Source organism: Felis catus, chromosome A1 (genome assembly GCF_018350175.1).
Source record: "Felis catus isolate Fca126 chromosome A1, F.catus_Fca126_mat1.0, whole genome shotgun sequence".
NCBI classification, from domain to species: domain Eukaryota; kingdom Metazoa; phylum Chordata; class Mammalia; order Carnivora; family Felidae; genus Felis; species Felis catus.
In genome coordinates, this window is record NC_058368.1 from 209195532 (window position 1) to 209222839 (window position 27308).

General features: G+C 38.8%; 2 protein-coding genes across 2 annotated transcripts in view; one reads left to right on the top strand and one right to left on the bottom strand.

Annotated features, from left to right (window-relative positions):
• The window catches only part of WDR70 (WD repeat domain 70), a 298625-nt gene extending 298428 nt beyond the window's left edge, over window positions 1-197 (bottom strand). Inside the window, exon 1 of the mRNA XM_019811747.2 lies at window positions 45-197. Within this exon, the coding sequence (XP_019667306.1) occupies window positions 45-69 (25 nt within the window). The 5' untranslated portion in view covers window positions 70-197. The remainder of the gene's footprint in view (window positions 1-44) is intronic.
• An 8445-nt stretch (window positions 198-8642) lies between these two features.
• NUP155 (nucleoporin 155) overlaps window positions 8643-27308 on the top strand; it is a 72063-nt gene continuing 53397 nt past the window's right edge. Inside the window, exons 1-6 of the mRNA XM_011286474.4 lie at window positions 8643-9026; window positions 12128-12265; window positions 16619-16715; window positions 19500-19570; window positions 25250-25342; window positions 26108-26274. Coding sequence (XP_011284776.1) covers window positions 8870-9026; window positions 12128-12265; window positions 16619-16715; window positions 19500-19570; window positions 25250-25342; window positions 26108-26274 — 723 coding nt within the window. The 5' untranslated portion in view covers window positions 8643-8869. The remainder of the gene's footprint in view (window positions 9027-12127; window positions 12266-16618; window positions 16716-19499; window positions 19571-25249; window positions 25343-26107; window positions 26275-27308) is intronic.

Here is a 27308-nt window from a genome sequence, read left to right on the forward strand (position 1 = left end):
GCTGGCCCTACCCACCCTGCCTAGGATCGCCCCACGGAACCCACCTTCACTGGGCCCCGGGCGTTCCATGGCCGGCCGCCTGCCGCAGAACGAGCCACAGCCACAGAACAAGCAGCTGCGAAAGACTCCCGGCAAAACCAGCAGGAACTATCGCCTTTCAGGTACTGCGCCGCCTCCGGGGCCAAGAGCGTCACCTTCCGCGAAGGGATCGCGGCCCCCGGAGCTGCGCCGCCCTAGCGGGCTGGCGGGGCATAAGCACCGCAGAGACTACCTGCTAACTCCGCCCACTGGCTGGGAACATCACCTAGTTTTGTCAACACCCTTTCTTTTCTTTTTTTTTTTTTTTTTGTATTTTGTAGATTTTATTCCATGACTATATATTATTGGTATACTAAGCATCTAGAAAAGATAGAGAAAGAATGAGTCCACAGGTCTTTCAAGGAACAAGTAAACCTTGTGGTTTACTTGTGGAAGCCCTCAGACTTTATTTCTCAATCTTGGCTGCATAGTAGTATGCAAAACACCTGGAGAGGTGTTTTGTTCTGTTTCATATTTTTTATTCAAGTATAGTGGACACACAAAGTTACACTAGTTTCAGACATACAGCATAGTGATTCAACTAATCTGTATATTGTGCCCACAAGTGTAACTACCATCTGTCACCATACAACACTATTACAACACCATTGATTAGATTCCCTTTGCTGTGCCTCTTGTCTCCATGACCTATTCATTCATTCCATAAGTGGAAGCCTCTGTCTCACACACCCTTTCCCCTCTTTTGCCCAACCTCCTTCCCTCTGACAACCATCAGTTTGTTCGTTGCATATATGGGTCTGTTTCTGCATTTTGCTCATGTGTTTGTTCATTTCTTAGATTCTATATATGAGTAAAATCATATGGTGTTTGTCTTTCTTTGTCTTATTTCTCTTAGTATAATACCCTCTAGGTCCATCCATATTGTTGCAAATGGCAAGATCTCATACTATTTTTGTGAGCATCCTTTATTTTTCAAGGTGCATTTACTGCCAAGATGACACAATCCTCACAGAACTCTAAAGAAAAGCCAATATACTCCCTTTCTTTGTGTTTTGTCCTTCTCTATGAGGAAACCCTCACAACTCTCCACATTTTAGGTATATTTTAATTAAAAAATGTGTATTTACTACATGACCAACAAGCACATGGAAGCCAAAAAGACTTGAGTTGCTGTAAGAGTTGTCAAAAAATGCTCTAAGGCTCATATTCTTAGCCCAAGCCTCCCCTGTTAGGCATGATTGGTTATAGAGTTTCCCAGCTCACAGCAAGCATTCCCAAAGCACTTGACTCACATACTTACTATATTTTCACTTCATATTGGTTTTTAATTCCTTCACAACATAACTCCTTATCTGAAGTTCAAACTAATGGTATATTATTTAACTATATACTTCGGAATTCTAGCAAAACCATGTATAGTCCTAATAAGTGTTGCTGAATAAAAATATTTTTATAGAATTACTCATTGGCCCCACTATTACCTTAGTCTCCTATTTCAAATTATGCTTTAGCTGTACCCACTAAATGATAATTATCAAGTCTAATATCATTTCCATTGCTCTTAAAATAAAATGCAAAATTACCAACATGTCCCTCAAAGCTTTTTGAACCTCATTTTTTCTATTTTCCACTGTACCTGTCTTCTCTAAACAGCTTCAGAACATCATGACCTGAAAACTCTGACTCTTCACCAATCCCTATACCCTTCATTGAATTCTACTTATTCTTCAAACTCAAACTTCAGTGCTCTTCTAAGCATTTACAGGCCTTTATAGACCTCCAAGTAAATTAGACCCCTCTAACTATCATGTAATCTAGTACTCTTCTTTAATAGCATGATGACTAGATGGTCACTCAGTTTTTAGCAAATAAATGGGAAAAAAAATGTGGTGCCTTGGTGGCTCAGTTGGTTAAGCATCTGACTCTTGGTTTCAGCTCAGGTCATGATCTCCCAGTTTGTAAGTTAGAACCCCGTGTTGGGCGTTGCCCTAGCACCACAGCACCTGCTTAGGATTCTGTTTCCCTCTCTCTCTGCCCTCCCCCACTTGCTCTCTATCTCTCTTTCAAAATAAATAAAAATAAACTTAAAAAATGTTTAATGAAAGAAAAAAATGAATGAATAAGAGAAAAAAAGTAGTTGTGAAGACAAAAGTTACTCCTCTTTTATGAAGGATGTTTTATAGCTTGGGACAACAACGTTTGGTTTAATCCTGAGATTACTCAACCTCTAAAGTCAAAAGCCAATGTGAACTCCAATCAATACGGCCAGTTGATTATGCCTTTAACAAAGTGATATTAATGCCATTGTCTCTTCTCTGAGTACAAATAAGCAGGCCTTAGGTTGTAAAATAGAACTTTATGAATACAACTCATTAAGAAAACCATTGCCCAAGCTTATAACTAGCTATTTCAGCTCCTTGGTAGTCAAGGATTTATAGATGAGAACTTGAGAAAATATATAATTTTTTTCTTTTTATTAAGACTTTAATTTTTTAGAGCAGTTTAAGGTCCACAAAATAAAATCGAAGGGAAGTTACAGAGATGTCCCATACGTCCCCTTGCCCTTACACATGCATAGCTTTCCCCATTATCAATATCCCCCACCTGGTGGTACACATTTTATAGTTGATGAAACTACACTAACACATCATGATCACCACAGTCCATAGTTTACATAGGGTTCACTCATGGTGCTGTACATTCTATGGTTTATGACAAATGTATAATGATGTGTAATCATCATTATGGTATCAACATTATGATATGCTTATTCAACCTTCCTCTCCCTCCTCCAACCCCGACCAACCACTGGCATTTTTACTGTCTCCATAATTTTACCTTTTCTAGAATGACATATACTTGGAATCGTACAGTATATAGCTTTTTTCAGATTGGCTTCTCTCACTTAGTAATATATATTTAAGTTTCCTTCATGTCTTTTCATGACTTAATAACTCATTTCTTTTGAGTACTGTTTAATATTCCATTGTCTGGATATACTACCATTTACTTATCCTATTTCACCTACTGAAGGACATCTTGGTTGCCTCTAAGTTTTGGCAATTATGAATAAAGCTGCTATAAACATCATGTGCAGGTTTTGTGTGGACATAGTTTTCAATTTATTTAGGTAAATAGCAAGGACCAGGATTTCTGAGTAATATAGTAAAAATATGTTTAATTTGTAAGAAACTGCCAAACTGTCTTCCAAAGTGGCTGTGCCACTTTACATTTTCACTAGCAATGAATGAGAGATCCTATTCTGCCACATCTTCACCAGCATTTGGTATGTCAGATATTGGCCCCTCTAATAGGTACCTAGTGGTATCTTATTGTTTTGATTTGCATTTCCTGGATGACATATGATGTGGAGCATCTTTTTATATGCTTAATTGCTATCTGTATATCTTTGGTGAAGTGTCTTAAAGTCTTTAGCCCATTTTTTAGTCAGATTGTTTTCTTATTATTGACTTTTTAAGAGTTCTTTGTATCTTTGGATTACAATCCTTTATCAGATGTCTTTTGCAAATATCATCTCCCAGTCCGTGTCTTGTCTTCTCATTCTCTTGATGTTGTCTTTTGCAGAGCAAAAGTTTTTAATTAAAAAAAAAATTTAATGTTTTTATTTATTTTTGAGAGAGACAGAGCACAAGTAGGGGAGGAGCAGAGAGAGAGGGAGACACAGAATCTGAAGCAATCTCTGGGCTGTCAGCACAAAGCCCTACGTGGGGCTTGAACTCATGAATCGCGAGGTCATGACCTAAGCTGAAGTCAGATGCTCAACAGCTCAACCGACTGAGCCACCCAGAGCACCCAAGTTTTTAATTTTAATGAAGGGCGGTTTATCATTATTTCTTTCATGGGTCATGTCACTGGCATTGTATCTAAAAAGTCATTGCCTTATCCGAAGTTACATACATTTTCTTCTATGTTATCTTCTAGTAGTTTTATAGCTTAGTGTTTTACATTTAGGTTAATGATCCATTTTGAGTTAATTTTTGTGACAGGTATAATGTCTGTGTCTAGATTCATTTTTTTTTTTTTTTTTTTGCATATGGGTGTCTAATAGTTTCAGCACCATTTGTTGAGAACATTCCATTGTAGATATATAACATTTTAAACTGCAAAGTGCTGGAGAAAAAAAAGAAAAATGGAAGATATATATCAACAACCAGTAGAAGTAGATAATCATGATCATTACAGAAAAATCACAAAAATTTATTGTGATAAAAAAAAGAAACAATAATTGCACTACCGGAGACTTCTGCACTAAGCTGTTTTTTTTTTTTTTTTCTGGCTTTGCCTGCATGAAACGTCTTCATAATAAAAGTGGTAAGTGTGCCAGAGTAACCTTGATTTTCTTGGTGCAAAGTAAAATTATTTATGAATCAAATATTTGAGAGGCAGGATAGCATAGCATTAACCAAATGAGTTCCAGAACTAGAATGTCTCAGCTCAAATCCTGATTCTAGTAATGTAATTTTGATGATTTACTTCGTCTCTCTGTGCTTTAAATAGTTCACCAGTTAAGTGGATAAGGATAGCACCTATCACCTCGTAGATTTTTCTGATGACTGAATGAGTTAATTTTCAAAAAGCAATTAGAATAGTGCCTGGCATGTATTGCACACCCAATAAACGTTGGCCATTTTTTAAAAATTTTTTAATGTCTTATTTATTTTTGAGAGAGAGGGAGACAGAGTGCAAGCCGGAGAGGGGCAGAGAGAAAGGGAGACACAGCATCTGAAGCAGCTTCCAGGCTCTGAGCTGTCAGCACAGAGCACGACAAACCCACGAACTGCAAGATCATGACCTGAGCTGAAGTCCAGTACTCAACCAACTGAGCTACCCAGGCGCCCCAAATGTTGGCCATTATTAAGTGCCAGATACTAGTGAGAGTAGTGAAGACATAAAGTATAGTCTCTGCCCTCATGGAATTTCCATTCTAATGAGGATATTTTTAAAAACCCTAAGTGCCTCATGGGGCTAGATAATCTACTTAAATAGAGAGCTACTTGAGTAGTAGTTCTCAAAGTGTATTCTGCAGGTTCCTTTAAAGGTGTTCATGAGATCAAAGTTATTTTCATAATACTAAGACATCATTTGCCTTTTTCACCCTATTGACATTTGCACTGATGATGCAGAAGCAACAGTGGGTAAAATTGCTGGTACCTCAGCATAATTCAAGGCAGTGACAAGCAAATTGTCGTAGTAGTTCTTGTATTCCTCACTGTTATATACCTATTTTAAACAAAAATGAATGAAATGAGTGTCACTTTGAGGAAGACAACTCATTGTACTTGTTACTAATGAAAATTAGAGCACTTAAGAGAAAATCAGAATCTTGAAAAATTCATCAAGATTGTATCAAGGTTGGAAAAAAAGATTGTATCAACTAGCATAAGCTTAACAACTCCCCAATACTTATAAGATTTTTTTTTATTAAGATAGATTAACACCATCATTTTTTTCTATTGGTTAATGAAATAGGTCAACATTTGGAAGTTCTGCGTTACTTAGAGAACCAGTATTTCCCAAATGACCAACATATAATGTTTCAGAATCATGCATGGATAGAAGGTCCATTCAAAATACAAGATAGACAAGTGGTTCTTAACAAATTTCAAAAAAAAAATCACTGATGGTTTCAAATTCCACATCATAACTAACCTTTAAGAAACTGTACCACTTGTCAAGTTCGTGTATACGATCAAAGAAGAACTTTCACATCTGAGAAGTTATTAAAAGACCTCTTATTTTCCCACTACATAACTGTGTGAGGCCTGCTTTTCTTCATATACTTCAAGTAAACAACATATCACAACATATTGATGGCAGATGCAGATATGAAAATCTAGTTAACTTATCTTCTTAAGCCAGACATTTAAGAGATTTGCAAAAATGTAAAATAATGCCATTCTTCTAATAGTTTTATTTTATTTTTTTATTTTTTAGTGTTTATTTTTGAGAGAGAGAGAGAGAGAGAGCACAAGCAGGGGAGGAGCAGAGAGAGAGGGAGACACAGAATCCGAAACAGGCTCCAGGTTCCGAGCTGTCAGCACAGAGCCCGAGTGGGGTTCGAACTCACAAACTGTAAGATCATGACCTGAGCAGAAGTTTGACGCTGAACTGACTGAGCCACCCAGGCGCCCCTAATATTTTAGTTTTAGAAATATGGTGATTTTTCATGAAGTATGTATCATTTATATTAAAATGGATTAGGCTTATACTTTATTTTTTTAGGCTCATTCTTTTAAATGACTTTTTAAATTTCTAATTTTTAGGAGACATTTAGCAACTATTAACAAATATAACCCACACAAACAAAAACTCTTCGTAATCCTTAATAATTATTAAGATTCTCAATAGTCTTGATTCCACAACCCTAGGGTCATGACCTGAGCTGAAATCAAGAGTTGGACGCTCAACCAAGTGAGACACCCAGGAGTGTGTTACTAATTATTAGACTAATGTTGCCAGATCATCCAATTTGTGGAATTGGAAACTCTCAATTGTGTATTTTATCTCAAATTAAAAACAAACAAACACTGTACCAGACCATTAGTTTTCAATCTATGGTCTACCAAATAAGAAAATCGATAGCTGGAGACCCATCTGCTTGTTTATCCATGAACAATATAAACCTATTTTTTCCTGGTATATTTACTATGAGGTATAAAATTATACTTATAGACCTGTAATGTTATAGAGATTTTAACATTCAGAAATTCAGTCAACCCCTTATTTGAGGGAATAAAAAATAATTCAAGTAGCAAAAGATTATAGTTTAGCAAAGGCCATAGTTTTGTATCCTGGACACACAGGCACAAGAGCATCTGGCTCAAGGGATCCCAAACACAGGAGGTTCGGCCACTTGCCACTGACAAAATCCAAAGGCAGAGAGACCAGCAATGGTAAAACAAGAAAGGAATGTATGTCAGTAAGGCCAACACCCGGAAGACAGCAGACTAGCGTCTCAAAGACTATCTCCAAAGTGCTGAAAATTACTTCTTAGGTTCATGTAAGTAAAATGTGAGACAAAGGTCAGTAAGTATGTGCAAGTGGGTAGCAAAGGTCAGGTCAACCATTATCTCGGGGGTCAAATACAGATGGGGTCTTGCTGGCTCAGGACAGTCCTTATTGCTTGAGGGGGTAGTTTCAGTTCCCATCACAGGATGGTTTGCCAGCAGGATCTTTTGCCTGACTTAAGAGATATGCTGGAAAGATGAACTTAATCAATTAGAAAGTTTGAGATCAAAATGAAGGTAGCTGAAGTCCTCTTTCAGTTTAGCTAGTCAATAAGGAGTAATGCATTCACTGACTAGCTAGACTATGAAGAATATAACTGGATGAAGCTTACTTAAGTATGGTTCTAAATAAGGACTAAATGAGGACAGCTACTGTTTCCAAATAAGGATTGCTTTTTGAATGAGTACTTTATTTGACCACTCAAGTTGCCTTCTGTATGAAATGAGGTCTATCTCTCCTTGCTCGTTTCTTATTCTTCTGCAGTTAATACACACCTCATAAAAAATTAGAGTGATACACTTTACTGCTTTACTTTGTGTGTCCCTGCATGAATCATGCACCTCAAGGACAGGAATGTGTCAGTGTGATAGTCCCAGCACCAGGCACAGTGGGTGACACAAATTATAAATTCAATTTTTATAGTACTTGGAGATCTATTAGGTGGCTTACTTTATACCAGTCCCTCTAATTTGTGCTGGGGGATCAAACGATGAATTAGAACACTCTTCTTCATCTCTGTAATGAGAAATAAAGGAAGGCAGCCACCCCCTGCATGGAACAGTAAACAGACAATTCTTAAAGTTTTGTTGTTGTTGTTGTTGACGGTGGGGGTGGTGGGGAGACACAAGTCGGGGAGGGACAAAGAGAGAGGTGAACAATCCCAAGCAGAGCTGGAAGCAGGGCTCCAACTCACAAAGTGTGAGATCATGACCTGAGGGAAAATCAAGAGTCAGATGCTTAATGACTGAGCCACCCAGGAGGTCCTACAATTCTTTATAGTAATGGTAACCACACACAAATAGAAAAGCCTGATGAATTTTTTTTTAAGTAGGTTCCAGGCACAAAGTGGGGCTTGAACTCAGGATCCAGACATCAAGAGTTGCATGCTCTGATGACTGAGCCGGCCAGAAAAGAATTTTAATTTACACTGAAGCCTGTAAGATATATAGTGGAATTTTGGTTCCCATGTGAACTCCTACCAACTACTATCCGCTCTCACAACAGAAGTTATTTGGAGTACCAAAGAAATTGACGTGCAAACCCATAAGCAGTTGCAGTTGAAGGATTCCAACCCGGGAACTTCGAGACACAAAGATCGACGGCTCGCGATACCCACCCGAGCCGAAGCAGTCTGCGCTGCCACGCACTACCCAGCTCCCACTTACCCGATACCCGCTCCCTTCTCCCTCCCCACCCCTCCCCACCCCTCCCAGCCCTGTCCTTTCCCAGCCCTTTCCCTTTCCCCTCCTTTCCTTCCTTCCCCATACAACCTAGACGAATTTCCTATTCCCCAACCTGCCAAACCTCCAGCGACGCCCAGGGAAGTGCCCGCTCCACCCCCCCCCCCCCCACGCGCTCCGCCCCTAACGTCCAGCCCTTTCAACTTCTTCTTCTTGGAGTCTGCAAAACAAGGCCTTCAAATTCCCCTCCCGACGAACCGGAAGTGCGTCATGCAGAGGCGCCGAGGCGCTCGTTTGGCGCGCGCGCCCTAAGCTGCGGGTCTGAGTTAGGGTCTTGGGTTTTCTCTCCTTTCTCCCTGGTTCTTGACTATTTCCGGACGCTGGTGTCTCCGAACTTCGACATGCCGTCTTCTTTACTGGGCTCGGCGATGCCGGCCTCCACGTCGGCCTCAGCCCTGCAGGAAGCTCTGGAAAATGCAGGACGGCTCATCGACCGTCAGTTGCAAGAAGACCGCATGTACCCGGACCTTTCCGAGCTTCTCATGGTGTCTGCCCCAAGTGAGTGATCAGTGCCCATTTGGTGGTAACTGCTTTCTCAGCCGGAAGGACTCTCGCCTGAATTCCTAACTAGGTCCTTATCCCCAGGGTGGACTCGGCGAAGACGTTTTGAGATTTGGGGCCCTGTTTGCTACATTTTGAAGAGCAAAAAGAGCCTGTTTTCAGTTTATTTTCTTCCTCACTTCACTGCCGATATTTGAGAGGGTAGGAGTGACGAGCACTCTGCCATTTGAAGCAGAGGGAAAGACCCCAACCTTAATGAGCTGCTCACTGCCTCCAAGTGTTCATCACAGAGGCCAGATGAGTAGGATCACCTGATCTAAGTCTCATTCTTGTTAATTCCTCCTATTAACATTAGAGTAAATCAGACGAGCAAATGAAATTAATTTGAAAATTTACCATCTTTCTCAAAGATATTCTTTATTACGTGTAGAGTTAGTGTAATATAAAGTCTTAATATGAAGGTTGTTAAAAAGAACTACCGCTGGAATAAAGGAAGAGAATGGGGATATTAGCAGTGATGATGGACAGGGAGGGTAAGGCAGTGTATGTGTCAACAAAAGAGAGGTGACTGGAAAACATTTTAATGATTTGAAATTATGACTAGGCTCCTCAAGGCATATAGAATTACATAAGTTGCTAAAAAAAAAAAAGTAACCCCTTTTTGAGACGGATATGGGAGGAGAGCAGAGAAGTGTAAGTAAGACAGAGACAAGATTTGGGGTAAGCAATAACCAAGGTAAAATAACAAGGACAATCTGTGCAGTGGAAACCTAAACGACACTTCTGACAATTTATAAAAATCGTTGAGTAGGCTTGTAGTCAGAGAAAAGATAGAAACAGAACAAATTTAGTACTGTTCCTGACTGCTACTTACCGGTGAGCTTGTCTTCTAAGAACTGAGTGGCCTATTAGCAACACTCATCTTGAAGAGCATTACTCTCTTTGACCTCCTCAGGTTTGAAAACCAAGATGTAAAAACAGTGGATACATTCGAGTACTCTTATCTGACCCCAATCGATTCTATCCACCTTTACACATACCTCTTCAACCTAATCTTCTCAGCTTTGTTCCAGTCACACAGAATTTAACATGTTTTTCATAAGAAGCCCTTTCTTCAGGATGCTTTTATGTCATCGTTTACTTCGCATCTGGAATTTTCTTCTTTGCTTGACATTCCTCCAAAGTTCGTTAAGTATCACTTCCTTTGTGAGGGGTTTCTTAACCATTCACATCCTCACTTGAGTTATTAATTCCATCCTTTGTGTTCCCACAGCCATTTATCATGTCCTGTTAATATTTAACATTTCCACTTAGCAATATCCTGTTAAAATTAGTATGTTTTAAGATTAAATGGGATGTCTGGGATTTCCTTCAAAAAAATTCATTAGAGGGGCACCTGGGTGGCTCAGTTGGTTAAGCGTCTGACTTCAAATCATGTCATGATCTCATGGTTTGTGAGCTCCCCGCCATTGGGCTTTGTGCTGACAGCTGAGAGCCTGGACCCTGCTTCGGATTCTGTGTCTCTGTCTCTCTCTGCCATTCCCTTGCTTGTGCTGTCTCTCAGTTTCTTTCAAAAATAAGCATTAAGGGGCGCCTGGGTGGCGCAGTCGGTTAAGCGTCCGACTTCAGCCAGGTCACGATCTCGCGGTCCGTGAGTTCGAGCCCCGCGTCGGGCTCTGGGTTGATGGCTCAGAGCCTGGAGCCTGTTTCCGATTCTGTGTCTCCCTCTCTCTCTGCCCCTCCCCCGTTCATGCTCTGTCTCTCTCTGTCCCAAAAATAAATAAACGTTGAAAAAAAAATTTTTTTTAAATAAGCATTAAAGAAATCCATTAGAAAAGGAGTAGCTAGGGATATAAATGAAACCTGATTGGACATGTTATTAGTAATATTGAAGCTGGGTAATCAATCGGTACATAGGAATTGATTGCATTTTTCTCTCTCATATATTTTAAATTTCCATAATACATTTAGAATTTCTTTTTTTGTTGTTTATTTATTTATTTTGAGAGAAAGAGAGAGCGTGGGCTGGGGAGGGACAGAGAGAAAATCCCAAGCAGGATCCATGGTGACACCTTGGAGCCTAAAGTCAGGCTCACCAATCGTGAGATGACCTGTGCCAAAATCAAGAGCTAGATGCTTAACCTACTGAGCCACCCAGGTACCCCTAGAATTTCTTTTATATGTCAGTTTTCCCCAACATCTTTGTACTTAGAGCCTGGAAAGGTGCCTGGATAAAAAGGTCATGAGATCTAAAGAATACCTCCCTGTTCAAGACGTAGGAAATAGATCAGCCCACTCCTGCCCTTAGTTGTCTGTGTCTTAAAGCAAGAGAAAGGTTGCCAAGTGAGGACACTTTATAGAGCAGTCTGTGGTTTCCCCCAATAAAATACTGCTTATGTGGCATCATATGTATTTATCTTATTGGTGTGGGAGGGGTGGTCTCACAAAAACAAAAACACAAGGATTGTTTTAATCTATTAATATTGAAGTGGGAAAGGAAATAGCTATTTCCCCCATCAATATGTTTTTTTTTTTTTTTTTGTTCACGGTTGTTTCATTTGACAGTCACAAAGTAGTTTTATAAATATTTTCCCATTTCAGATTAGTAAAATAATAGAAAGGAACTAAATTATTGAACTAAATATATCCTTACTTACAGAGTAAGTCTTTGTGAAGGATAACTGTCTGGTTAGTGCTGAAACCAGTAATTAGCCCTCTTTTAACACTGGATTTTCTCAGGCCTCTTTTGTATTGGGTCAGAATTACTTTATTTTCTATTTTTTTAATGTTTATTTATTTTTGAGAGAGAGTGTGAGTGGGGGAGAGGCAGAGAGAGAGAGGGAGACACAGAATCTGATGCAGGCTCCAGGCTCTGAGCTGTCAGCACAGAGCCCGATGCGGGGCTCGAACTCTTGAACCATGAGATCACGATCTGAACCAAAGTCAAACGCTCAACTGACTGAGCCACCCGGGTGCCCCTTCTCTATACCTTTATAACTATCAGATACACAATTTTTTTTGTAGCTTGCAGTGCTTCGATATGCCCAGTTGATGTTCAGTATATTATTTTAATAAATGCTTTGTTTTATTACTTGTAGATAATCCCACTGTTTCCGGCATGTCAGATATGGATTATCCTCTACAAGGACCTGGTTTGCTGTCGGTACCCAACCTTCCAGAGATCAGTTCCATCCGAAGGGTTCCTCTCCCACCTGAACTTGTTGAACAGTTTGGACGTATCCTTTTACCTTGTTTTTAACTCCCTAAAATTTTTAAAAATTAGTATTCTTATTCTAATTCTTGCTTTGTGTTTAATTGGTGTGTTGTATGTAAGTTCATTTAAGAGTTTTATTTAGAAAACATTTTAAGGGGCGCCTGGGTGGCGCAGTCGGTTAAGCGTCCGACTTCAGCCAGGTCACGATCTCGCGGTCCGTGAGTTCGAGCCCCGCGTCAGGCTCTGGGCTGATGGCTCGGAGCCTGGAGCCTGTTTCCGATTCTGTGTCTCCCTCTCTCTCTGGCCCTCCCCTGTTCATGCTCTGTCTCTCTCTGTCGCAAAAATAAATAAAAAACGTTGAAAAAAAAATTTAATAAAAAACATTTTAAGTATGTCAGTAGTTTGCCATGTGCCTAGAAAATATCATATAAAATTGAGTGTTGAAAATTGAATCACATCTTAATTGTTCTTGGACATTGAAGAGAGTGAATCATTTACAAGGAATTCTGCATTTTTGAATGATATTATTGCAAGGTAGTACTTTCCAGTTAAGTGCTATCCACGGAAGCCTTTTTACCCCATTTTAGCTTGAAGACTCCTGATTTTCATTTTTATTTTTTCTCATATTTTAACACTTTAAAACTGGGATGTTTTTCTAAAAATGTTTAAAAACAAACAAAAACTGCCATGTGCTTCTTTTTACCCATCCCCAAAAGTTTTTGGTATGGTTTGGCACTTAATGGTATCTTAGAATTAAGGTTTAGGGCTACCTGAGTGGCTCAATTGGTTAAGCGTCTGACTCTTGATTTCAGCTCAGGTCATAATCTCGTAGTTTGTGAGATGGAGCCCCGCATCAGGCGCAGTGCTGAGTGCACGGAGTCTGCTTGGGATTCATTCTGTCTCTCTCCTTCCCTCCCCCCTCTCCCCCTCTCCCCCTCTCCCCCTCTCCCCCTCTCCCCCTCTCCCTCTCTCCCCCTCTCTCTCTCTCCCCCTCTCTCTCTCTCCCTCTCCCTCTCCCTCTCCTCTCTCTCTCTCCTCTCTCTCTCTCTCTCCTCTCTCTCTCTCCTCTCTCTCTCTCTCCTCTCTCTCTCTCTCCTCTCTCTCTCTCTCTCTCCTCTCTCTCTCTCTCTCCTCCTCTCTCTCTCTCTCTCTCTCTCTCCTCTCTCTCTCTCTCTCTCTCTCTCTCTCCTCTCTCTCTCTCTCTCTCTCTCCTCTCTCCCTCTCCTCTCTCCTCTCTCTCCCTCTCCTCTCCTCTCTCCTCCTCTCCTCTCTCTCCCTCTCTCTCCCCTCTCTCTCCCTCTCCCCTCTCTCTCCCTCTCCCCTCTCTCTCCCTCTCCCCTCTCTCTCCCTCTCCCCTCTCTCTCCCTCTCCCCTCTCTCTCCCTCTCCCCTCTCTCTCCCTCTCCCCTCTCTCTCCCTCTCCCCTCTCTCTCCCTCTCCCCTCTCTCTCCCTCTCCCCTCTCTCTCCCTCTCCCCTCTCTCTCCCTCTCCCCTCTCTCTCCCTCTCCCCTCTCTCTCCCTCTCCCCTCTCTCTCCCTCTCCCCTCTCTCTCCCTCTCCCCTCTCTCTCCCTCTCCCCTCTCTCTCCCTCTCCCCTCTCTCTCCCTCTCCCCTCTCTCTCCCTCTCCCCTCTCTCTCCCTCTCCCCTCTCTCTCCCTCTCCCCTCTCTCTCCCTCTCCTCTCCCTCCCTCTCCTCTCCCTCCCTCTCCTCTCCCTCTCTCTCCTCTCCCTCTCTCTCCTCTCCCTCTCTCTCCTCTCCCTCTCTCTCCTCTCCCTCTCTCTCCTCTCTCTCTCTCTCTCTCCTCTCTCTCTCTCTCCTCTCTCTCTCTCTCCTCTCTCTCTCTCCTCTCTCTCTCTCTCTCTCTCTCTCTCTCTCTCTCCTCTCCCTCTCTCTCCTCTCTCTCCTCTCTCTCCTCTCTCTCCTCTCCCTCTCTCTCCTCTCCCTCTCTCTCCTCTCTCTCTCTCTCCTCTCTCTCTCCCCTCTCTCTCCTCTCCCTCTCTCTCCTCTCTCTCTCTCTCCTCTCTCTCTCTCTCCTCTCTCTCTCTCTCCTCTCTCTCTCTCTCTCCTCTCTCTCTCTCCTCTCTCTTTCTCTCCTCTCTCTTTCTCTCTCTCTGCCTCTACCCTGCTCACACTCACCTTCTCTCTCAAAATAAATAAGATAAACTTAAAAAAAAAATCTTAAGAAAGAATTAAAATTATAAGTGATTACATTTCTAAGGATCACAATAAGAATGAAACACTAATGGAATCTTCATAGACTGAATTGCTAGAGGAGTTTTCTTACCCTCTAAAAAAAGATCTCATCTGATTCTTTTAAAGTATGGCATACCCTATAAAGGCATTAGATTTATAGTTATTTGCAGGGCGCCTAGGTAGCTCAGTCGGTTGGGGGGCCGACTTTGGCTCAGGTTATGATCTCATAGTTAGTGGGTTCAAGCCATGCATAGGGCTCTGTGCTGACAGCTCAGAGCCTGGAGCCTGCTTTGTATCTTCCTCTCTGCCACTCCCCCACTCCTGTGTTTTCTCTCTCTCTCTCTCAAAGTTAAATAAACATTAAAAAAAAGATTTATAGTTATTTGTTAGGAAGCTTCTGTATCAATCTATAGCTCTCATAATATAGACATTAAGATGATATGCTAGTCGGTTAAGCGTCCGACTTCAGCCAGGTCACGATCTCGCGGTCCGTGGGTTCAAGCCCCGCTTCGGGCTCTGGGCTGATGGCTCAGAGCCTGGAGCCTGTTTCCGATTCTGTGTCTCCCTCTCTCTCTGCCCCTCCCCCGTTCATGCTCTGTCTCTCTCTGTCGCAAAAATAAATAAAAAACGTTGAAAAAAAAATTAAAAAAAAAAAAAGATGATATGCTAAAATTTAATCTGAGGGGCACCTAGGTGGCTCCGTCGGTTAAGCGTCCGACTTCAGTTCAGTTCATGATCTCATGGTCCGTGAGTTCAAGCCCCGCGTCAGGCTCTGTGCTGACAGCTCAGAGCCTGGAGCCTGCTTCCAATTCTGTGTCTCCCTCTCTCTCTGACCCTCCCCCATTCATGCTCTGTCTCTCTGTCTCAAAAATAAATAAATACATTAAAAAATTTTTTTTAATAAAATAAAATTTAATCTGAGACTTTTAAAAATATATTAAACTATTTAAAGGAAAAGTGTTTCAAATTTCAGTACAGTCTGCTTTAGAAAAATAAAGGAAATGGAAAATTAAGAAAATAGTTATAAATAGAAAAACTAGTAGAATCTAATATTTTTCCTAAACTTTTCAGTATTTCTCTGAGACTTTGTAAAATAACGTTATTAAATATACAACACTTCTTATCCCATACTCTATCTTTTCTTAGTTTCTTAATATTCTTTTTTTTTTTTAATTTTTTTTAAACGTTTATTTATTTTTGAGACAGAGACAGAGCATGAACGGGGGAGAGGCAGAGAGAGAGGGAGACACAGAATCGGAAACAGGCTCCAGGCTCTGAGCGGTCAGCACAGAGCCCGACGTGGGGCTCGAACTCACGGACCATGAGATCATGACCTGAGCCGAAGTCGGATGCTTAACCGACCAAGCCACCCAGGCGCCCCAGTTTCTTAATATTCTTTAATCTTCTGATAATACCATGCAAAAAATTATCATTTAATTAAGAAATTATTTTATTTCACAATTTTTTCCTCATCTTATGATTACATAATATAATTCTTTGTCTATTTTTCAATTGCACTATATATAAGAAGCTTGCAAATTGTCACCTGGCCTAACTTTAGCATGCCTTATGTTTTTTTTTTTTTTTTTTTATCACTCTTGCTCTTATGCAGTTGGGAGAAAGTGGTCCAGTAGAACAGTTTTTTCATGTCAAAATTTAATGGTGTTATTCATGATCAATATTCGTCTTTAATAATGGTAAAAACATTATATTTGTCCTTTAAAATACATTTTAAGTGGTCAAATGGCATTATTTAGGAATTGTAAATTGCAGGTTTATTTTTGTCATACACTATGTCTTTAAACTCATTAGAAATCAAGATATTTTATTTGCTTTTTCTTTTTAAAATTTTTTTTTAATGTTTATTCATTTTTGAGAGACAGAGCATGAGTGGGGGAGGGGCAGAGAGAGAAGGAGACACAGAATCCGAAGCAGGCTCCAGGCTCTGAGCTGTCAGCACAGAGCCTGAAGTGGGGCTCGAATTCATGAACCCTGAGATCATGACCTGAGCTGAAGTCAGACACTTGATGGACTGAGCTACCGAGGTACCCTTTATTGCTTTTTCTATTAAAAAGTGGACAGATCATGATTTTTTAATCATAAATTTTAAATCAAAATCTTTCAAAACAAGCTTAAGAAAGAGAAGATTGAAATCTTTTTGCCTTACATCCACACTACTTCAGATATGCAGTGTAACTGCATGATGGGTGTGTTCCCTCCTATCAGCAGAGCTTGGCTCACAATTGACAGTGACATATTCATGTGGAACTATGAAGATGGGTATGTATTTAATGCTGGTTTGCTTTAGCATGATTAGAAGTTAGATTATCTTAATGGCAGCTAGTATTCTACTCATCAGAAGCTGCCTGGTTTATTTTTCATTCAGCTAACATCTGGGTCAGTGCTTCTCAGTATGCATACTGATCACCTGAGAATGAGGTTAAAAGTGCGGATACTGTTATAGTACTTCTGAGTGAGCCTCGAGAGTCTGCATTTGTAACAACCTCCCAGTGATGCTGCCAGTCTCAGTACCACTCTGAGTAGCAGGGGTCTAGTTTCCAAGCTCTTATCTTCCAATAAGATAATCTGTTAGTAGTTTTTTGAGAGATGGTTTGACGTCTTTAAAGACCTGTATTTTTGATGCATTTTTATGAATTGGGAGGCTCTTAATTCATTGAAGTGACTAAACAGTTTTATTCCATGAGGTTGGCCATGTGTAATTTGAGTGTATATAGTAATCTGAGTGACGGCTCAAGACATTCTTGCTAAAATAGTTTATTGATCTGGTAATCTCACTCTGGCTTTTTGAAGATAAATTTTGGCTTACTACCATTTCTCTCTCATAATGTCTTTAGGGGATTAGTGGGATAACCAGAGGAAGGCCCTTGTAGTTGTTTCTCTTGCCCTTGGGTAATTAAAGCACCTGTTAGGAATGCACACATGCACACACACACACACACACACAATCACTGAATTAAAGTGATACTAAATGAGAACTTGTAGCTTAAATAAAAATATTTTTGTTCTCTGATTTTTTTTCATTTAGAATTTTTCATAGCTATTTTTTATGGTTGAACTGTTATATAGTTCTAATAGCAGTGATGTATGGTTGTGATTTTTCTTCATATACCCTGAACTTCAGTTGCTTTTATTATTGTAACATAGTCGTTTTGATACTAAGGAATAAAACAACTTCATTTAGGTGTGGATCTATTTAGAAAAACAAACACAAAAAAAATTATGTTATAGACAAATGTAAGGATAATTTCCTTAAAAAGGGTTTCTCTTTAATGAAAATTTCTGTATTTCCATCAACATGTAATGTATCCATGTAATAAAATATTGAGTTTATTATGTATCAGACACTCTTTTGTGCTAGGAACAATATTGAATGTGGTAAGTGTAGCTCCTGTCCTCATGGAATATACACTCCAACCTTACCGTGTTCAAACTAGAACTTATTTAAAGAAAAATTATTTGAACAGTGTGCTTACTGAAAAAAATCAAGGCACAAATCCTCGGTATATAAATCTTTAGTTCACAAATTCAATTCTGCAAAAATGTTAGGTTTCATTTCAATTATTCCATTAGCTTTTTATTATAAATCCTAATACCACATGGATAATAGGAACGTAATCTTGTTCAATTCATTGTTCTGAAACACCTAACATCCCCAGTATTGGTCTTAGTTTCTGGAGGTTGTTCCAGTTTTCACAACATGGGGAAATGGGAAAACCTGGTCCACATATGTGGCCATTTAGGAGTTTTCTTTCTGTTTGCTTGGCTCTTTTCAGGACAACCAGAAATTTTCTTCAAGGTCTGGATCATGTGTGTATATGTGTGTGTGTATATATATATATATATATATTTATACGTATATGTATATATATGAATATCCCTCCCCCACGCCCCCGCCCCCCGGGCATATTTATCCTACTTGGTGTTCTCTGAGTTTCTTGGATCTTTGGTTTGATGTCTTACATTTTTGGAAATTTTTCAGTGATTATCTTCAAATATTTGTTCTGCCCCATTCTCTTCCTCTCCCTTCTGAGATTTTTACACTTCCGTTAGATTGTTTGATGTTATTCAAAACAGATTTTGGATACTTTGTTCTGTTTTTGTTTCTCCATTCTTTTTGTTTGTTTCAATTTGGACAATTTCTGTTGACCCAAATTCAGGTTCATGGATTCTTTTGTTAAGTATGTCACATCTACTTAAAAAGTTCTTACAAGATGTTCTTTCTCTGTGCTGTGCTTTTTATTTCTAACATTTTCACTTATTTCTTGTAATTTTCATCTCTCTGCTGAAATTCCTTATTTGCTTATTTATATTGTCCCCTTTTTTCATTAATACCTATATGATAATCATTTATTTTAAATTTTCTGTCTTTATAGTTCAGACATCTGTCTCCTAGCTGAGTCCATTTCTGTTGATTTGTTTCTTGACAGGCTTTTTTTTCCTGTGCTTTTTTGTGTCTCATGTGTTTATTTTTAAGCCAGATGCCATGTGTAGGGCAGTGGACACTGCAGTAAGTAGTGTTTATCCATCCCAAGATATGGGTATGTCTCTTTTTTTGCTAGGGCCATTCAAGTAGGTCTTTATTTCGGGGAAAGTTAACTTTTTCCAAGTCAAGAGTTGAGTTGAGTTTGGTTTTGTTATTGCTCTGGTTACCTTCAGTGGACCACAGGTTTCAAATTCCTTAGAATTACTTTGCACTTAGAATGTAGGTTGGGTTCCTAGAGACTTTTTCTCAGTGTTTCTGTCCACCCTCAGCCATAGGCTTTCCCTGTGAGTCTGTTCTTCTGAGAGGGTCTTAACCCAACAGAACTGCTATTACTTGAGATTTGCAACCTGGCTGAGGAGAAGTTTGGAATGGGGAGCAGCTGTCTCTGTTTGCCTGGTTTATGCTTAGCTTTAGACAGGCCTGTGTGCCTGAATCTTGGAACTGAAACAGTTTTGTTTGCTGGCTTATTTTTCACTACATCCTGTAGTCTTAAAGAATATTTTAGGATAAAACTTTGTTTTCTGTGTATGTATAACATGTTTTTCTTTACCGTTTGACAGAGGAGACCTTGCCTATTTTGATGGACTTAGTGAGACTATTCTTGCTGTGGGGCTTGTGAAACCAAAAGCTGGTAAGAAATAAAAATGTAATGATAATGTTTGTACATAATGGTTTAGAACTGAGTAACAACACATTTTAAGTAGTTGACATTTTTATCAAATATTTGTTCTGAATTCTAAGTAGAAACATAGAAAGTGATTAGGAATATTTAACAGTTTACTCACTTTATGGTAGAAATGAGTCTGTCTTTAAAATTATTAAATTGGGGTACCTAACTGGCTCAGTTGGTAGAGCATGTGACTCTTGATCTCAGGGTCATGAGTTCAAGCCCCATCCTGGGTGTAGAGCTTACTTAAAAAATTTTGTGGGGACAGGGGAGATACCTATGTGGCTCAGTTGGTTGAGCATGCAACTCTTGATTTTGGCTCAGGTCATGATCTCATGGTTCATGAGTTTAAGCCCTGTGTCTGGCTCTGTGCTGGTAATGCAGAGTCTGCTTGAGATTTTCCCTCCCTCTCTCTCTGCTCCACCCCTGCTGTCTGTCTGTCTGTCTGTCTCTCTCTCTCAAAATAACTAAATAAACTTAAAAAAAATTTTTTAGGGACGCCTGGGTAGCTCCGTTGGTTAAGTGTCCGACTGTAGCGCAGATCATGATCTCGTGGTTTGTGGGTTTGAGCCCCGCTTCGGGCTCTTTGCTAACAGCTCAGAGCCTGGAGCCTACGTTGGGTTCTGTGACTCTTCTCTCTGCCCTCTCCTGGCTCACACTCTGTCTGTCTCTCTCTCTCTTTCAACAATAAGTAAACATTAAAAAAAAATTAAAAGAAAAATTTTTTTAATAAAATTGTTAAACTATAATTTCTGCATTTTATCTTGCTTATTTTTTGTTACTCTTTGATGATTTACCTAAAGTTTTTTGCATTATACATTTTTCATCAGTTAGTAAATTTAATGTTAAAAACCATTTTTGTCTCTGCGTTTTTGGTTTGTTTTCTTTTTGTGGGTCTTTTTTCCTTCTTGAGAGTGAGAGAGAGACTGATTGCCAGAGCACACTCAGAGGAGGGGCAGAAGGAGAGGGAGAGAGAGACTCTTAGCAGGCTCTGCACCCAGCACAGAGCCCCACCAGGGGCTTGATCTCACCACCATGAGATCATGACCTGAGCTGAAATCAAGAGTTGAACATTTAACTGACTGAGCCATGCAGGCGCCCCATCTCTGCATTTTTTTTTTTTTAGTCTTGATGTCCAATGGAAATGAAAAGAGAATTCAGAATAAATCTTAAAGAAGTGAGAAGTGGTGTTTAATTTAACAGTTTCAACTTCATTATACAGATTTTTTATCAGAGCTAATGACAAAATAATGGATTGATTTAAATTTAATATAGATTTTTTTTTGATATATGGGAAATCTTACTACAATGGGAAATAGTAGACAAAATTGTTTGTAATGCCTGAATAAAATTTTGAGGTCACAACTGTTTTGAAGTTATAATTCACATGGTGCAAACATGTAGTCTTAAACAGTTTATGTGATTATATTATAAACTTATTTCCTTAACATAGAACCTCAAAGTATTCTGAATCCTGAGGTATGTATCTCTCTTTTCTTCATTTAAAAGTTTATTCATAATAACAGTCAACGACTGTTCCTGCCCTCTGTTGTAATAAACATAAATTGTCCGTCTAAGGTAAATACTAAAATCTTGTACTACTCAAACGTAAACTTCAGTGCAAAATTAAAATTATGGCATAGTCTTTGATATGGCAACAAAGGTGTTATCTTTGATAATGAAACAATTCTGGCTTTTCTATCAGTAAATACTGAAAATTTTGACTCTTGAATGTAATGTTAAAGCTGACGAAGTCCATATATTACTTTGCCTTTTGCAAGAAAATACTATTCTTGGGGCATCTGGGTGACTCAGTTGGTTAAGCGTCCGACTCTTGATTTCAGCTTAGGTCATGATGTCACAGTTTGTGGGATTGAACCCCTCGTCAGGCTCTGTGCTGTCAGTGCATAGCCTGCTTGGGATTCTCTCCCTCTCTCTCTCCCCCTTCCACACATGCACACATGCTTTCTCTCTCTCTCTCTCTCTCTCTCTCTCTCTCTCTCTCTAAATAAATAAATAAATAAATAAATAAATAAATAAATAAATAAATAAATAAAAATAAAGTATTTTTGAAGTTAAAGTCATTGTTTTCTTTTTTTCTTTTTTTTTTTTAATGTTTCATTTATTTTTGAGACAGGGAGAGACAGAGCATGAACAGGGGAGGGTCAGAGAGAGTGAGACACAGAATCTGAAACAGTCTCCAGGCTCTGAGCTGTCAGCACAGAGCCCGACGCGGGGCTCGAACTCACGGACTGAGAGATCATGACCTGAGCCAAAGTCGGACACTTAACCGACTGAGCCACCCAGGCGCCCTTAAAGTCATTGTTTTCTAAGTCAGGCTTTTTGGCATGAGTTTGCTTTATTGGTGAATTCTGTGTAAGCAAGAAGAGTATGAATACATGTTTCAATTTTATGATTGTTGGAATAAAACATAGGAATTCTTCAGTGATTTTTAGCATTTGCAGGTTTTTGTCTACAGACAAATTGACAAGGTTTAGTTATTTTTTGAGTTCAGGGAAGCATTTCTCATGTATTGAAAGATTCACATAGTTGTCTAGTTTCAATCTCCTCTTCTTGGGAGGTAACTTACCTGAAAGAGCTAATGGCTTTTGGACATTATTCATTATATTGATTGTGAGTGATTAGTGGTTATGAGTCAATTTACCTCATCTGTATGACCCAGTGGGACTGCCACCAAAGTCAAATCATATGTAAACTCCTTCCTGGAAGTTATTCTTGGAATGGTCTTTCTTTGTGTTTCGAATACAGTAAACCTCCTACCTCAAATGTAGTCAGTTCTGTCTATCTATTTATTTAGAGAGTGTGCAAGCGACAGGGGAGGGGCAGGTGGAGAGGGAGGGAGAGAGAGAATATTAAGCAGGCTCCATGCTTTGTGCGAGCCCAATATGGGGATCATTCCCACAACCCTGGGATCATGACCTGAGTCAAAAGCAAGAGTTGGATGCTTAACTGACTGAGCCACCCAAACACCCTTAGTCAATTACTTCTGGAAAGCCAGTGGACTTTGCAGTAGAAGAGAAGAGCTTTGTATTTTCATTTCTGAACCAACATCTCTTGAAAAGGTACCAATTCATACTGTCATTGAAGTTGCCTTAGAAGTTGAAGGTACCATTGGCCAAGTTTTCAGTGCCAAAGCATGCCTTTGTAAAAATGCAGTGAGTTATGTATGGTTCTGTTGAGTTTCTTCATCAAAGCAGCAAAAGCAGATGGGTTAGCAAAGGATCTTAAGTGCTTATATTTGTGCACAAGTATTACACTTTTTCTTTCAAAACTTTTTCAAAACCTTAAAACCTTTTCATTCAAAAGTAGTGAAATTTGGAACTGGTCCACAGACCTAAACAACTTATGTTAATTTCTAAAAGGTGCTAATAAGATAATGCACTTTATAGGTAAGAAGTGAAGGTTGACAAAAGGAAGAAATGTCAGTCATTTAACCTTGCTGCATCCTGAAGGGAGATGGCTTCCATTTCTACCATTTTCTGTTGCAAAATACTTGAATAAATGATGAGAGATTTAGAGAAGATGACATCATTTGACAAGATACTACTTTCCTTACCTTTCTTTACTCAAAGTCGTAAACCAGCTCCATCATCCATAGAATTCCTACTTCACTAGAGTTTCTGTAATCAGAGATGACTTCTTTGGCATCGCCTGGTGACTGAATACTTTGAGATAAGGTTTCTATTAAGGAAAACATAAGTTTTCATAAAGTTTAGGCTTTTTAAGTCAGTTTTTCATGAAATATCAGGTATATTTTGAGTTCATTAGGTGGAAGATCTGTGCCTTCAGCCTAACTGACTGGAAGCTTGATACACAAAGCTGACTTTTGTACCCCTCAGTGTTCATCAGTGAAAGTAAAAGTTTTGTACTTTCTGTGGCATTATATACGTTTAAGCAGGCCAAAGGTATATACATGAAGAGATGTCCATAATTGTAACATAAGATATATTTCCTTTTATTCCTATCAGTAAGGCACTGTTTTTGGACATTGTAACATGACGTGTCATCTCGTGCCTGTACGCATTTCTTAATGTTAATACCATAAAAAGAAAATAAAGTTAAACAGTACCTCAGCATGAGTTTTTTAAAAAGCTTGCACTTGGTAATGTCCCCTCTGAAACTATAAATTATCTGATTTTGATATATAAATTCATCTGGGAAACTCATTTAATATATGAACTCATATCTGTTTCTATGAATTTGACTATAGGCATCTGACGTAAGTGGAATTATATGGTATTTTTTCTTTGCGACTGGTTTATTTCACTTATAATGATCTTAAGATTCATTCCTGTTACAGTATGTGTCTGAATTTCCTTTTTAAAGACTGGATCATATTCTATTTTATTGTATATGTAGACCACATTTTGTTTATCCATTCATCTGTTGGTGGACACTTGAATTGCTTCCACTTTTTAGGTACTGTGAATGATGCTGCTGTGAATGTGGTTGTACAAATAGAAAGCTTTATATTTTAATAAACAGACTATTTTATGCCATTCTGCTTTTGGAATTAAAAGTTTTTTTTAATACAGTTTTTAAAATTTATTTTGAGAGAGAGCACATGTGCATGCACGCAGCGGGGAGCGGGGAGGCCAGAGAAGGAAGGAGAGAGAGAATCCCAAGCAGTCTCCACACTTTCAGTGCATAGCCCAGCATGGGGCTTGAACTTACAAACTGTGAGATCATGACTTGAGCTGAGATCAAGAGTCGGACCCTTACCTGACTGAGCCATTCAGGTGCACCATGTAATGCTGATTTTAAATGTCATTAAATACTGAAGTGCTTCTTTTATTTTTTTTAAGTTTTTTTTTTTTTTTTTTTTTTTTTTTTTTTTTTTTTTTGAGAGAGAGAGCTTGCATGAGAGGAGTGGTAGGTTAGAGAAAGAGAGAGAGAGAATCCCAAGCAGGCTCCTTGCTGTTAGTGTGGGGCATGATGTGGGCTTCAGTCTCAAGAACCATGAGATCATGGGGTTCCTGGGTCATTCACTCAGTTAAGCATCTGACTTCGGCTCAGGTTATGATCTCACGGTTTGTGGGTTCAAGCCCCACGTTAGGTTCTGTGCTGACAGCTCTGAGCCTAGAGCCTGCTTCAGATTCTATGTCTCCCTCTCTCTCTGCTGCCCCTTCCCCCTGCCCACTCATGCTATGTCTCTCAAAAATAAAAATAAACGTTAAAAAAAAAAAAAAAGATAGAACCGTGAGATCAAGACCTGAGCTGAAACCAAGAGTCTATCGCTTAACTGACTGAGCCAACCAGGTGCCCCTGAAGTGTTTCTTTTTTAATATTGTTCTTTTTTGTATTACTATTTACTTATTTAAATGATCACAGGTAGTAATATTTTAACATCAAATTAAAGTGAGTTCAGACATTTCATATACTATTTAAAGGATTTTTGGTTTTTTTTTTTTAAGTAGCCTCCACACCCAACGTGGGGCTTGAATTCACGACCTCAGGATCAAGAGTCTCATCCTTTACCCACTGATTCAGCCAAGGTGTCCCCTTCATATACTATTTAATCACTAGTTCATTTTAATGATAAAGCCATTGGTCTATTAGTGCTTAAATAGTGTAAGTGGAGTTTTTTGGAATAATCCCTAACCCATGTCTCCTCTATCTTAGGCATCTTTCAACCTCATGTACGGCACCTGCTGGTTTTGGCAACCCCTGTGGATATAGTGATTCTTGGACTTAGCTATGCTAATTTACAAACAGGTATAGCAATCCATATGTGGTATTTTAAAAATAAACATGTTAGCCAGTTTAATATAATTAAAAGCTAATGTTTTTGACTAAGTTAACTTTCCAGACTATTTGCTCATAGCAAAATAATATTTCCCCACAGGGATGGTACCTTTCAGGTTAGTAGCTTCACCAAACAAGTATTTTGAATATGTTTACCATATTAACATACACTCCTTAAATGTACAATATAAAATGGTAGTAAAAGAGAAACAGTTGACACTAGCGAGTTTTTCCAGTAGTGCTTTCAATTTCTTCGTTTCTAGTTTTTTGAATAGCCATTTTAACATACACAATACCGAAATGTACAATCTTTCCTTTAACATAAGAAGACCTTGGTTTATTACTAGTACATTCAGTGGTTTCTTTTGCATTGTGGCAATCTGGGTGAAATGTTGAATTTCAGTGACTCAAATTAATGATTATTACTATCACATCCTTAGGCTTGTTTGTAAAATTTAATAATTTGGGAGAGTTTTTGATGTATAATGTTACATATATTAAACTTATTATATGTTATAAATTTTTTATGTATGTACATATTATAGGTTCTATTTAACTTGAATAAATTGTATCAGACTTTTTACAATAATTTAAAAATTATGTTCTACAAGCTTTTGGATAGATCAATAAGAATTCAGTAAAAATAACAATTCTGAAGATAATGCAGTGATTGTCTCAAACTTTAAACAAGCTCATAAGCTGATTCCTGTGTTCTTTCTTTAAAAAAAAAAATAGGTTCTGGAGTTCTTAATGACAGTATGTGTGGTGGAATGCAGTTGCTTCCAGATCCCTTATATTCTCTTCCCACTGATAATACTTACCTTTTAACAATAACTTCCACTGATAATGGCAGAATTTTCTTGGCTGGAAAGGACGGCTGTTTATATGAAGTAGCATACCAAGTAAGTCTAGCATTTATAAACATTTTTTTGTCTCTCTTGATTTTTTTCATTTTTAGGAATAGCTTTTGCTTTTGTTTTCTAATTATATAAGCATACTAATAAATTCTTAGGGAAAGTATTCATACATACAGTTAAAACCGTAGTCTTCCATGACTATACCATGCCTATGAAACCTAGTCCTCTCTTCTAGAAATAAATAGCATTATCAGTTCTGAATATTATTTTTTTAGAAAATGATCCACTGATAATTGTAACTATAGCTATGTATTTATGTAAGTATGTCTATATATATATACACACACACACACACACACACACACACACACACGTATACAATTACATAATGTACTTTTCTGTATGTATGCTTTTACTTAGGTTATTACTTATTGTTACATAATTGGCTTCTCACTAAATTGTTGCTTTGTGATTACTGCATATTTGTCTGTAAAATGCAGACAATTGTTAACAATTTTCTTCTTCTTTTTTTTTTAATTTTTTAAAAATTTATTTTGAAAAAGAGGAACGGGGGGAGAGAGAGAATCCCAAGCAGGCTCTGTGCTGTCAGTGCAGCCTGAATTTGGGCTCGAATTCATGAACTGTGAGATCATGACCTGAACCAAAATCAGGAGTCAGATGCTCAACTGACTGAGCCACCCAGGCGCCCCTTAGCAAATCCTTTCTTGATGGACTTCTAAGTTTTCAGTTTCTCTCTTCACAAATAATGCTTTTGCAGGCCTCCGTTGTATATGTGTAGATACTTTTTTGTTTAGAGACTTTTAATTCTAATGGTTGGGTTATAGAGTATATGCATTTAAAATTGTATTTTCATGTTTTCATATTGCCCTCTAAGAGTTTTAGACTCTTAGCAGGCTTCTGTGAATGTACCCCACCACCAACCCCCACTAATGCTACTATTATCAAATTTACTAATTTTGGCTGATGTGATTAGAGGGAAAATTTTTTTTTTTCTGGTTGAGTTGAGGGAGGATCTTTTCATTTATTTTTGGTCATGTATGTTTTCTCTACTCTGAAAT